Consider the following 14,062-nt stretch of genomic DNA (forward strand, 5'->3'; position numbering starts at 1 on the left):
ATCTATTGATCTGGTCAGCCCAGCTCTGATCCACTGATCCACCCTCTGACTCAAAACTCTACAAATTGCTGCTGAGGGTAAAAAAAAATAAAGAGTTCCACCTACGTTACATTCACAGACCTGCAAAAGCCTTTGCATTTATAGAGGGGACACAGACTGATAAAAAGGGACACACAGGCAAGGAACAAAAAAAAACACATCTGCTTCATAAACCCTAATTATGTGGGAAACACCGTATGTTCTGTAGTTCCCATTTTTTTCCTAAAACCTTGCTATTTAAAACTGAACTAAAAATTAAACTTATCTGACTGTCTTTAAAGCAACCCTCCAATACTTACGTGTTTTAGCAAATATGTATGTGTTTGGGAAGTACTGAGCATACTACTGAATAAGACTTGGATTATAATGTAATAACTGACATAAAAGTTTTGCTGTTGGTCCCTGGTCATCAATACATCAATATTTTTTTTTCCATGGAGGCATGTAAAAAAAAAAAACAAACAAAGTTTTCTTCACGACTTCAAGTTAAAACAGCATGACTAATTTATTTACAAATGGTCATCTTGTGGGCAAATTATCCCTTTAAATTCAGGCATATATTTTGAGGGCAGACTTAGGAAGCCTAATAGCAGTGAACATTTAATAACATCTTCAGGCAGAATGAGACAAAATTGTGTGTCTGGAAATAAAAGTGGGTATAAACACTCAAGAGAAGGACAAGTACTCAGGAGATTTGTTTTAATTTTTTTTAGAAAATCCTCTTTATTATTAAATAAATAAATACTGCACTTTTTTTTTACACAATAAGTTATTTAGGACATTTTCAACCATAGTGATAATGGCTCTTAAGGGATCCTTAAAAGTCCCCTAGTATTGTTTTTTTAATGCAATTCTCTCCTCCTCTTTCCTCCCCATCTGATTCCCAGCTCAAAGTGCTGAGTCCATCCGACATTAAAGAGAACAAATCACAGTTTTAAAATTAAGTGTGATGTTACACGTCTCCCACTCACTCACACATACAAACAGCCGAACTCTGTAGCATTCAAACACGTCCACAAATCATTTCTCTGCATTGATGAGTCGGCTGCGACAGACACTGTACATAATTTACAATGTTCCACAGTCAAGCTCTGTTTACATTCAGAGCATCAGTTTATGGATTGCCTCTATAAAACTACATCAACTACACTGTACACATTTAAGCTGGTGCCAGCCCAGCATTGGTCTCTACTTCCCAAACATTCCTTTTTTCCCCAAAACATCTGGGGTTCACATTCGTACCAACATACTCGCTCCAACAGTCTTTCCTCTCCTTCCAACAATCAACATACAAATCAGCCCTTTACCATCCTCTGTCATTGTGCTACATTTCATTCTCCTCAGCCACAGAGTCTGTCTGTATTATTTTTTCACCTGCACCTCTGCTGAGTCATGAAGGTGCAACAGTGAGGGAATGTAATTTCACAGGTCCACCCTCAAACTCGTCCTTTCCAGACAGATTCCTCATGAATCCTGGCGCTGCTGTAGCACTGATGCGGCAGCACAATGCAAGATTTGTCTGTGTAACGCCACCCATGACACATGATGAAGGTTTTTAGGTTTAGCTGCATCTCTGAAGAAGCATGTTAAGGGAGTACACCATGCGTTCGCGCAAGTCAGTGGGGCATCCGGATGTCAGCAGGGAGCTGAGTTTGAAGGTTTTGGAGACGCGGTCCTCGTTGATGTATGTCAGTATGTACTCATCCCTCTGGCAGCACAGGATAATTTTTGTGTGGTCGTGGTAAAAGTTGATCTTTGGAGATAAAAATACAAATGAGTTTATTTTTTATCAAATGCTGGAAAAGACAATTGCAAGTTATCTGTTTCTTATGTGATTTCTAGTCAAATTCTTCTCTGTTGATCTGAACACTGTTGCTTTGCACCTAAACTCCTCTAAGCATGCCCAGCAACGGCTGTGTTTCCCGTGTGTTTACCTGGAAAGTGCCGTCATTGAAGAGCATCATGAGGGCGCGGTCGGACTTGAGCCACTGCAGAAGGTAGAGTCTGGGCATGTGTGCATCGGTCATACTACCCAGGTCCCCGCCCTGAGAAAGCAGAAGAGCAACACAGAAGGATTAGACAGGTTGCAACATGAAAGATAGCATTTCTAATGCTTCAGGGGGTGGAAAAACAAAAGACACATAATATCAAGAGAGATATAGATTACAGAAAGAGGTGTGGGGGAATAGAGAGATTTACTTACATCCATGAGGTTCTCCTCCATGTAGTGGGAAAAGTACTTGAGGACAGTGACCTGGCCAACAAAGTGTTCAGGTACCTCGCAAGTGGGAAAAACAGAGTGCTGGCCCAACTCTGCATAGTAATGGATGGTCCTGGAGAGAAGGCGATTAACAGAGTTATGCATCCATAAATGGACCAAAAATAAATGGATTTGCTTGACATTCAAAATCTGGTGGTATTCTTGACAATTAAGGTGTTAGTGGTTGAAATAGAGTCTGAAATATACATAATTTTCTTCACTTTCTGGCAAAAACAAGGTAATGTGTTCAGATTTAACAAGCCAAGCCATCCCTTCAATTTGGTTCATGTGTCAAACCACTAACAGGTTCTTCAAAATAGCTCAATGTACTACAGCATGCTCAAACAAGCCATCTCCATTATGTGCAGTGACTAATAACTGTCAAATTGAAGGCGGAGTGTTGCGAAAGCATAAAAAGGTGCATACTTTCTGTCTGGCAGGAGGCTCATGTGAGTGCCGTTGTTGAAGAGAACTCCCACGGTGTGATCAGACAATTGGTAGCCAAAGCCATACTTGTTAGAGTAGTCCACCCATTTAGTCACCCATTGAAGATTGCAGCAGTTTGAACCCTGAGGAATGTCGTTGGCTGCAGGGTGAGAACACAGACGAAGAGGATTAGAGTACAATCACAAGTGAGACTTGAAGAACAACCTTGACAGTGCAATCTCAAACAATCCTTGACTTTGGCAAAGCACCTGAGACATAAACTAAACTCCAAAATTTCCTCCAGGAAAAAACTGACACAATAGGGCTTTCTTTTCAGTCCAGTTGACTTGTTGAGCTTAGGTGCTGCATTTTAAAACACTCTCAATTTAGAGGAGGTGAATTTTAAATGTTTGGTGTTGTAAATGTCTTGCCCTTAATTTTTTTATTTATGTTAGCTGTGCCCACTGCCCAACCTAGCTAGCAGTGATACAAAATTACAGCTGGTGATCAAAAACGTGAAAACATAGTGGTCATCATACAGTCTCCCCTTAGGTCACCCAGTGAGTAAGAGGCTTTGTTTTCAGCCTTTAGCGTTCCCCTTAAGTACTGTGAACTATGTTAGCACCACTAACTGTGCTGACACTTCTAATGGTGCTAACAAAGCTAACAGTGATAACTTAACTAACAATGCTAAAGTGCCTGTTGTTGCTCAATATTGAACCGGTGCAACTTGGGTAGACTGGAGGATGGGCATCATATTTCCACAGCATCACTGTTAAGTCAGGACGGCGTCACTGGTAATAACTGCTGATTACACTGAAGAGTAGCAAATTAACCTATAGACCGACATGAGTTACTAATTTTAAAATGGTCTTGGTTATTAATTAATGGTTAAGCACTGATATCACTATTTTCAATCATAACCTCTGTATCATGATACGTATAATATTGTCAGATTCCTGCCAATACACAGCCCTGCATTTATGAATACACATAATGACCTTTTGCCGTATCACAAAAACTATCAGTGTGGAATCATCTGATCAATAATTAGCCAACATGTAAAAGGTTTTTCCCTTTGCAAATCATTTCAACATATCAACTCACCTTGAGGCATATTCTCCAGACATCCCCTCAACACGCTTGCAACAGTCTCAGCTACGCTCCCTGTCGTACTGTCTTCTAGACCTTTATGGACAATAACAACAGGGGGTCATTTAGCATGATGTACAGTACAAGAAATTACTTTAATGCACTCTAGCTGATGCATCACATCGCTCTATCACTGATGCACGTATCCAGTTTTTCTGTGTGCAAATTACACATTAAAATAGTGTTACATCATATCTATATGTCTGTGTATGTGAGAAATGTGGCTAGTGAACTTACATTCACTGCTGCTGCTGCAGCTCCCCAGACTCCCTCTGACGATCAGACGGATGGTATCTCGTGTCGTCGACTGGCTTTCCGTTGCCAGGGCAACGGGGCTCTCGGCAGATGGCGGAAGTGCACTTCCAGTCTGAAGGTGAGAATCAGTGACGAAAGAGGTTAGAATCTGTGAGTTTGGATCATCTCCTCCTACTATGACTAAGCAGTCACCCACAGATGCGAAGTGGTTGGCTTAAAGGTTGATGATAAGTGCTTTTGCTTGTTCGGAAACTGTGTTTGCTATAAACTTTTAGCACAGCATCAGAGTGACTCATAGGACTCTCCTCAACACATCTCAAATCTGCCTGTTTAGTTAATGGCTTTATGAATAATGCACCCACACTTTTGTAAATCCCTGTTCGGTGTTGAATGAATGATCTCTTACCTCGGAAATCTTTTTGCTCTGTTGCTGGCTGATGACAGTTCTCTCCAGGTCATGCTGCATTTTGTAGATCTCCTCTTCCTCTTTGGTTAACTTATCTATCAAAGGCAACGAAAGCACAAACACAAAATCAGAGCATGACCTTTTAACCAGCAGCAGAGACATCAAGCAGTATGGGATAAAATGTGACACGTTGCAATCGTCTTATAAACTAGATGTAATGGTGTCTCTTGGAGAAACAACAATTTTACAGAGTGAAAACTAACTGCCAGGTGTTTTAAGTGGTGTTTTAAGTGGTGCGTGAGCACTCAGCAGTTTGTGTAATACTCACTCAGAGTTTCATAGTATTTAACCTTGTCTCTCTTCCCACCAAAGAGCGCCGCGGCAGCTTTCTTGAAGAAGCTCTTGGCGGGACTGGAGACGTGGAAATCTGGTGCTGAATGGCAACAGCTAGCCGGCAGACGCTCTGGATTGAAGCCCTGCGGAGAACGAAAGTGGGTCAGTGTGCGGCTCATGGGAAGAGGGTCATTGTCATACTCCTACAGTGTGACATTCAGCGAGACAGTCAGACAGGAAGGGTGAAAACGGTGTCTCACCTGTGTGATGAAGTCATGCCTTAGAATGTGGTCCAGGTTAGGTCTGTCCTCTGGGATCTTGGCGAGCAGGCTGGTGATTAGCTGCTTAGCCTGTGGCGACAGCGAGGAGGGCAGGGAGTAACGCGCCTCTCTAATACACCTGTATGTCTCTTTTAGGTTGGTGGTTTCAAATGGGGGCCTCCCCAACAGCATGGTGTACCTGGAGTGGGATGGAGGGCAAATGTGAGATGATTGCCATCACTAAAAAAACACTTTACTGTAGGTAAATCAGGATTACACAAGCATGAAATATGATGCTAATGTGTCTTTTTAAGCTGATTATCTATCATTAATCTCTCAATAATATTTTGATCATTACTAAACCTTTTAAGTATCTAATGGTGAATTAACAGTTTGCCTACTCACATTACACAGCCCAGGGCCCAGATGTCTGATTCACAGCCGTGGCCCTGCTTGTTGAGCACCTCAGGGGACAGGTAGTTTGGAGTTCCACAGATCGTCTTCCTCCTGTTTCCCGCTGGCTCCAACTTGGCAGCCAGACCAAAGTCCCCGACCTTCAGCTCCATCGAATCACTCACAAAGAAGTTACCTGTAGGGAAGAGAGGGAATAAGATGATGAGCACTTGACATTGAACCCAGCATCAAAGGCTAAACAGTGCACAGATCTCCATCTCTGGTGAATGTGATTGCAGAATAATCAAAGGAAGAAGTGGGTTTGTGCAGAGTGCATCTTTTAAAATGGTGCACCAAGTGTCTCACTAGTACTTTAGTGTGTCACCGCTGTGTATAGATTCCTTACCGAGTTTCAGGTCTCTGTGAAGGATCTCTTGTTCATGCAGGTACTTCAATCCAGACACAATCTGTCTTAGGTAATATCGCACCTCTGGCTCGGTGAGCACTTTTCGAGCCTTCAGGATATGGGCTAACGACTGTAAAAGGACAGAGAAATTATTATAGAGCTGTTTCTGAAGTATGATTAATCTATGGAAACACATTTTTCTCATACTTTATTAATGGTTATATATTCAAACTGTGAAATTGTAGGGAGTTATACAGATTGTCTGTCTCATACAATTAATTTAAACATTAGAGGTATTTTGTAGAGGGTGCAGACCTCCTCTGTACTGCCTCATTGACTTTGGGTGCAATGCAGGTGTTATTGAAATTTAAGACACAGCAGAGGCTGAGAAAAAGCACATTGGTTGGAGACTGAACTATCTGATAAACAGCACTTACTTTTCTGCTGCAGTATTCCAACAGGATGTAGATGTTCTCCTTGTCCTCAAAATGGTGATAAAAGTGCACAATGTGTTTGTGGTGCAGCGCTCGGTGCAGCTCAATTTCTCTGTCAATCTAGCAGGGGAAGAGGCAAAATGGTGACGAGTGAAACTCAATATTACTCACTAATTAGTGTTTTATATAGATATACATGCTGTCCAAACACGCACAGGCGCCGGAACCGCTCGCGCGCTTACCTTCTCCCGTTGGTGAGGTTTGGAGACGCGTGCATGCGGGATGATTTTGGCTGCGTAAACTTTGCTGGTGGAGAGGTCGGTCATCTCGTAGCATTTAGCAAACCCTCCCTGGAAAGAGGAAAAACACCGTTAACATGCTGCGTCTTCCGGGTAACTCGGTAGATCCAAAAAGGTCGGCTACAGATTGAACGCGTGCGCTACCTTTCCCAAAACTTTTCCACGGCAGTAGCACTTCCCCGTGATGGGGTCAGTGATTATCCTGGCCATCTCCGATGGCGCACTGCGCTCATCCATCCTCTTTCGGCGAGGTTCGCTCGACCTCTGAGTCGACTCGCACATGCTGCTGCTGTTCGTCTGTTGGGGGCTGATGTTTCTCTGTACTTCCATGAGAGAAGGCTGATCTTCCCGCACTCAGAATGCAGTCCGGAGAGTCCGTCTCTGAGTATTTATACCCTGGCACCCACCCCACCCCGCTGTCTGCCGCCCTCCCTCTGACGTCACGGTGTGAAACGAGAGCATTAGGTCTGCCTGGTATCGATTACCTTGCATGTAGGCTACATTTGTGTTGATGATGGTACTGACATGAAATCAAAGGGCATAAAACACCCTGTGGATTCTATTATGTGATAATTTGTATAGATTCATGAGAATATTTGCATCACAAGCCGCCACCCACAACACACACACACACACACACACACACACACACACACACACACACACACACACAAGCTCTGTAATTTAAACATTTTGTTCATAGAATCCGGGAAGGTTAATGGACCTGTTGGTGCAAAATTTAATTCAAAGCGCTGTAAGAATAATGCATTTGGTGGACAAATTATCCACCATGCAGAGGATAAACATTATCTGTATTCTGTCCAGGCTCTGCTCTTCTTGTGTTTTTGCACCAATCCCAGTTTGGAGCACTAGCACCCTCAGGTGGAGATTTTAGATAGACCACAATTAAGATAAAGTGCAGGTAGTAGACATTTCTGCCTTTGAAACTATGTTTACCAAAGACAATGGTATACTGTATTTCAACTGGACCCTGATGTATGAGACTTTACTAGACTGTTCAGTGGAGTGTGAACAGTGAGTGGAAAGGCTGTATATCTACAGGACTTACTGTATCTTCATAAGAGCACTAAGGTTGACTGACCAGATGCTCCTGGATGTTCCCAGAACTACAAACTAAACCAGCGACTACCGAGCCCTTGCAGTGGCTGCTCCTAAACTCTGAAACAGCTTACCCAAAATGCTCCAGCAATAGTAACTTTTAAGTCGCTGCTAAGAACCCACTTCTTTACTCTGGCATACTGTTAATTTGAATATGACAACTTACATTTATTTAATCTTTTGTTGTGCCTCACACTTTGCTGTGCTGCAATGTGCTCTATTATGTTTATTCTCTCCTATGTTCTTATTGTCGTTTGTATCTGTATTTATCTGTTTTGCATTTTCTGACTGTTAAGCACTTTCGTCAACTGCAGTTGTTTCAAATGTGAATCAAAAACTAATCGCTTTTTCATTGGCACATTTAGTTCTCTTGCTTTACTGCTACGAAATAAACAGAGGGTAATGCATATAACCATGGCCCTCAGACTCAAGTGTCTATTTTGCCACTAATTCTGTACGACTCACAAGGCTCACGTGACACAGATAATTATTCTGCACCTTGCAAGAAATAAAACGTCTTTGTGCTTACACTCAGTGGCAGCCAGGAGACCCTGTGGTTAAATCTCAAAATGGCCTTGAGCTGAAGTGTTTTTAACTTCTTGATTAAACACAAGTAAAAACAACATTTGAATTTTTTCACACAAAAGCAAAGCGGAACAAACAACTGAACAACACACACATTTATTGACATCCTGTTGCAAGCTACTAAGTAGGTTTATTGTGTTGATGTGAATGTAAAATTATTCGTAGTGAAGGAGTTCTTAGAAAAAGATCTATGGCCATATTCCAGATAGACATGCACAGTGGTATTTATATCAAGATTGCCTGCAAGATGGCAAAAGCTCAGCCTGTTCTGGCTGTGCAAAGATGGAACAAATACTGCAGGGAATACATGATGTCAAAATAACCCTGACATGTTGCTTAGTCACAGTCCCTCTCATCCTGGCAATGTTCAAAGACATCTTTCAGAAGGATCCTTCCTGATCAGTGATCATAACTGACAAGTATCACAAATTTATTTCTCTTAGTGTTTTTTATAACCTGCTCAAAATGTGTTTTCTTTGTCCAGCACTCCTTTAAATATCACATTTCTGTTCACTTCTGGTCAAAGAAAACAGAGAGTTGTCTGGAGGGTTTAGTGCTGAGTGACAGAGCAAGAAAACTATTTTGTTTTGTGCTAAGTCACAGTCTGAGACTTAACACACAAATGCTCTCAGTTCTTTTCTCAGGTGTGCACGTACAGTGCTGATGTCATATCCAAAAGTCTGATCGAGACCGGAGCCGACACATGATTGTTGTGGCCAGTTGGGGAAAGGAAAACGACTAGTGATGACACATGCATCCTCAGGAAGCTCTTTCAATAGTTTCTCGCCCAAGGCTGCCATCTTCAAACCAATCAGAAAAGATTAAATCGGTAACTTAGTAATCAAATGCTATGAATGCTATTTGACTTAAACAGTATCAAAATATCTATGGGAAGGGAAAGAAATAATTCGCGATAGGTGTAAAACTCACCACTCCTGGAGCAAGGAAAGCTGTCACATTGTTGTAGGTAGATAAATCAGTCTATGAAAGGAGACACAAAAATGGTCACAAAGCAACTTCAGGAAAATATTTTTATTGAAGGGACATTCCACCGCCCAGATGACAATTTGCATATCAATTACTCAGCCCACGCCACGTTAAATGCGTAAAGACAACTTTATTTTTCTTACAAGCCTCCAGTAAACAAAGAATCCAAAAACTAAGATAATGCTTGATGAATTGAAGTTTTAGGGGTCCCTGTATAACAACAGCAAAACTAGATCAAAACATCTGTTTACTCTCACACAACTCATGTAGTGTAAACTCATCTATTCAGTTTCATGCCTAGTACTTCCTAAACTGGCAGCTGTTATGACCGGGAACTGAACTATAAGTGAACTTTATCTATGTTCTCTTCAAAGGCAGACTCCACTGACAAAAACAGTAACTTAACCCCTCAGAACACGTGAGCAGCTGGTCTACCACTGCCACAAACAATATAGTTTGCTTGTGTTATTGTGTTGCTTTGGTGTTTTAAAGGGGTTGTTCGGATTCACTAAAGTCACACAATAACACAAACAAATTACAGATTGAGGCAGCGGTAGACCAGCTGCTCCTGTGATCAGCAAGGTAAAATTATGTTTTACGAGTCTGGCACTAAAGAAAGCATAGATAGGTTTCACTTTTCAATTCAGTTCCCCATCAGAGAGGGTTTTCTGTTTTGGAAGTACTGAGCATGCTACTGGATAAGTGATACTTGAATCACGCTGCATGAGTTGTGTGAGAGTTTGTAAATGGATGCTTTAATATAGTTTTACTGTTGTTAAACATGCACAGTTTTACTTAAATTCATCAAATTCTTTTTTGAGTTTTTGGTTTCTTCGTTCGCCGTGGTGGCATGTGAGAAAAAAAACCTGTTTCTTTGGGAACTCAACGTAATGGGATGGGGATGGGATGAATAATAATGACATAGATATGGTCATTTGAGTGTGAAGTATTCCTTTAAGATCTTACCTTCCAGAAATCTTTTTTAACAAAGGTTGCCTGGCTGGAGGGCACTCCATTCCAGCGGGCCTTGCTCCGGGCATAGGCCACCAAAATGGAGTTAATCTCAAACCCTGTGCACTGGAAGCCAGCAGAAGAGGCTGCAAACACCTGGAAAAATAAATCCGATGATTTAAAATACAACTACAGTACCGGACAGAACACACAAGCACACACGACACACTCAGATTTCAATTTGAATGATGAAACACAGAGTCAGTGACAGATTTGCACTCGTTTTTGGCTACATACGCATACATGTTTTTGAACAATTGCAATCCACTTACCAGTCTCCCATCTCCTGATCCCAGATCTGCTAAGCGACCCGATCTTCCCTCAAGCAGCTGCATAATGTTCAGTGTCTGAACTTTGCTAGAGGGCAAGTAAGGAACCTGGACCACAGTGCAAACATAAAGTAAGTCCATGCAAGTCACCATGCGAGTGATTTGAATCTGTCTTAAAGTCCTACAGCAGATAAGCAAGATAAGAAAAATTACAACCTAAAATAAAATTAAATGTCATTTAAAGTACAACCATGAATCTGATCTCCCACTCACAACGAAACTGTTTCACATTCTGCCTCTCTCTCTCGTCTCTAGCTGAGATGTACTGGCTTTAACATATACAGTAGTTAGCAGAATAAACAAATCATCATGTAATTTATCCAAAAAACACAAGTCAGAGATAAAATAAACATACATGCAAAAGCAATTACATTTTGATCATATTTTTGTGTAATTAGTATTAGCATCAAAATGTCTTATTCTGTGTTAAATGTCAGAACAAAATTAAGATTCTCCATGCAACAAAAAGGGCTTCAGCATTACCTAACTGACAATCTGCTCCTGATCATCATGTTTTCCTGTTCATCTTGTACCGACTGAACAGAAATAGTACACGATCCATTATGTTACAACAATGCACTTCAGGCTGACAAACTGTAGAAAGTTCTGCAGCTCTCTATAAAACATAATAGTGGTTATCGATTTACCATTTTCCTCTTGCAAGCGGAGCACTGCGCTCCAAAATAAGCAAATTATTGTTATTGTGCAAGTTATGTACTGTTGGCTTCTATAGATTTCACACAAACATGCAGCATTTGCTATGTAAAAGGATGCAAAGAAGGCAAAGCAAGCAGGTACAAACAGAAAAGGAAATCTTAAGCACCTTGAGGTTGAATGGGATTTTGCGAAATCCCGGCAGAGCAAACAGGCTCCATAGTCCATACAGGCCTGTGAGCAGAGTGCCTAAGCAGGCTGACAGGACGGGATGGGGCTTGTTGGTAGGACGGACCTTGCCATAGTCTTGCAGAATCACCTCAATGGAGTCCTCCATTGTAAACTGTCTCCAGTAAGGCTACAAATACAGTGAATGAGGGAAGAAATGACTGCATCTTGCATAAAATGTTACTATAAGGAAATATTTCTGAAGAACTCCAGGCTATAATATTCTTCAGCTCAGCTGATACTAGATTATTGAGGTCACAATTGATGTTGATATTTAATGATTTTAAAAGTGATTGCTGTATTTAGGTTAAAGATATATGATCAAGGGGAGCCCACTAGCTCTCCCTATAAAGCGGGCGCCCCACGTACAAAGGCTATGTCCTCGCTGCAGCAGCCGCGAATTTGATTCTGACCTGAGGCCCTTTGCAGCATCATCATCCACTCTCTCTCTCTCTCCCTTTAACTCTGAAGCTGCCATCCTATCAAATAAAGAGAGAAGGATATACTGTATCATCAAATATTCTGTCTTTTTTTTAACAGAAGGCATGAAACAAACATTTTTGATGGAGATCATTTATGTTTGCGTTATTGTATAACTGTTTTGTGCTCATTGATGGTTCCTTCTGAAGAAACAGTCAACCAACCAGAGCTTAGGAGGTGGGTTTCAGAATGAGGACTACTGAGTTGGCAAGCCACTGTACTATAACTTTTTATATTTAAAAAAAAATGTGATATGTTAAAACTTTACCTTTCAATTTTCAATTTTATGTTGTAACTATGCTGGGGTTAACATATGATTATGCTTATGCACAAAAAAAACACTTGGTTAGGCTTAATGTTAATGTTTTGGCTCAAGATACCCAATTTAACCATTACAGTCATGCCTGGAAAGGTCCCAAACTCCTGTAGGGATAAACAATATGACCCCGCACCCCCCTCGGAGCATGAACAATGTCAGGTTGTAGTGACGCTGTGCTACATATTTTACAAACTTGTCAGAGTTGAGTTCTCCGGTAAAGAAATAATGTAACAATGACACAGTTTCTAAATAACTTAAGTCACTTGTCACCTCTGTTCTGCATTTTCTTGCTACTTACCAGCCAACAAATAGCCAAAAACCGATATTGGCCAAAACCAATTAATCAGGCAACTTCGAAAATGTTCCATGAATATACAAGACAAACTGTAAAGTTTTTGTATTGACACTTTTGTAAAGAAACCACCAATTACCATCACGATTTGAAAACTATCTTTGCCAATGTCTATGCTCTTGAGAAATAAAGTTAAATGAATAAATTATTGGAGTAAGGGCTGGGCAGTATATTGATATTATATTCATATTGTGATATGAAATACAATGTATATTGTAATAGATTTTGGACACCGTAATATCATACATGTTGTAAAGTGATGAAATTTTCTGAACTTAACGGACTTTTCTATCTGTTCTATTGTTTGCTATTACCCATTTAACCAAATTACTCATGATTATTTATCAAAAATTTCATAATTTAAATATTTTGTAAAAGCACCAATGGTCAACACTACAATATCATTGCAACATCAGTATCGAGGTATGTGGTCTGAATATATAATGTAAAGATAGCTGATTTTCTTCATATCATCCAAAGTTGGAATACATATGTTTTAAGGTCTTCAAATCCAGTTGATTAAAAAAAATAATTACACACTATAATCTGTTGATTTTGTGCTAAACAAAATAACTGTAACATTGGTCATCTGGTGGTATCAAACTGCTGAATGTTATTTAAGAACATTAAGGTCTTGGAAAGATTTTAAATCTCACTGAGTCTTTTAGCTGGTTAAATACAGGATATATATAGTGTAAGGTGGCTCTGGACAAAAATAACCAAACAGTCTCTCTTTGTAAACAGACATGGCTCATCTCAGTATCAAGAGGTCAGTGTGCTTATAAAGCAACAATTATTTGAATCTGCCAATGTTTCTTTGCCAATCATTACCTCACATTACCTCCTAGAGCTGTTAGCAAAATATCACCAGAGCACCTTTTCCAACAGCAGATGGTGCCACAGCGGTCTTTTCTCAGGGAGAAACCTTCTAGAAAAGTTTGTTTACCATCCTAAAACCATGCACTGTTACTAAAGTGGTATCTCTGTTTTGGCTACTAACGATAGTTCAATGTAAATGCTCGCATTCTGGAAAACAGGTGCGGAGGAGCCATGACTCTGAATTACCCCAAAGCAGCGTGCAAACACTCCAACATATTTTTATGATTTCGGATTCTCGACGAAATCGGTGCAAAAGTAGCCAAAAGTGAGCGAACAAATGACCTGACCTACTTACGAGAAAGATTCGCACTTGTAGCGTTCAGCTTTGACACATTTGTGAAGTTATAACAGTCGAAATCTGTGGAGACAGAAATGTTTGTACGACCTTACCTGGCCCGCCCCTCTGCTGCGCACTCACCAGCCTGCACGCACAGATCCTCCAGTCAAAGTGCAGTC

The 14,062-nt window shown here is 40.7% G+C and overlaps 2 protein-coding genes across 5 annotated transcripts; both read right to left on the minus strand.

Annotated features, from left to right (window-relative positions):
* Positions 1-570: 570 nt before the first annotated feature.
* On the minus strand, positions 571-7,007 carry plk2b (polo-like kinase 2b (Drosophila)). The gene is made up of 14 exons (XM_042488643.1): positions 6,808-7,007; positions 6,607-6,714; positions 6,368-6,484; positions 5,931-6,060; positions 5,537-5,720; positions 5,132-5,330; positions 4,867-5,014; positions 4,539-4,633; positions 4,115-4,244; positions 3,833-3,913; positions 2,726-2,885; positions 2,243-2,372; positions 1,974-2,084; positions 571-1,792 (listed from the first exon to the last, which is right to left on the minus strand). Exons 1-14 carry the CDS (start codon positions 6,991-6,993, stop codon positions 1,601-1,603), a joined length of 1,971 nt encoding a protein of 656 aa, XP_042344577.1. The 5' UTR covers positions 6,994-7,007; the 3' UTR covers positions 571-1,600.
* A 1,470-nt stretch (positions 7,008-8,477) lies between these two features.
* On the minus strand, positions 8,478-14,047 carry si:dkey-190g11.3 (uncharacterized protein LOC567059 homolog). Of its 4 annotated transcripts, none has more exons than XM_042488792.1 (7): positions 13,997-14,047; positions 11,518-11,706; positions 10,638-10,742; positions 10,321-10,461; positions 9,298-9,348; positions 9,025-9,167; positions 8,478-8,979 (listed from the first exon to the last, which is right to left on the minus strand). In XM_042488792.1, exons 2-7 carry the CDS (start codon positions 11,683-11,685, stop codon positions 8,859-8,861), a joined length of 729 nt encoding a protein of 242 aa, XP_042344726.1. In that variant the 5' UTR covers positions 11,686-11,706; positions 13,997-14,047; the 3' UTR covers positions 8,478-8,858. The 4 variants fall into 4 exon arrangements, with proteins under 4 accessions (XP_042344726.1, XP_042344725.1, XP_042344727.1 ...); XM_042488791.1 differs by lacking the exon at positions 13,997-14,047 and adding an exon at positions 13,902-13,984; XM_042488793.1 differs by lacking the exon at positions 13,997-14,047 and adding an exon at positions 13,902-13,967 and having other exon boundaries at positions 11,518-11,691.
* Positions 14,048-14,062: the final 15 nt, after the last annotated feature.

Source organism: Plectropomus leopardus, chromosome 6, assembly GCF_008729295.1.
Source record: "Plectropomus leopardus isolate mb chromosome 6, YSFRI_Pleo_2.0, whole genome shotgun sequence".
In the NCBI taxonomy this organism is placed as follows: Eukaryota; Metazoa; Chordata; class Actinopteri; order Perciformes; family Serranidae; genus Plectropomus; species Plectropomus leopardus.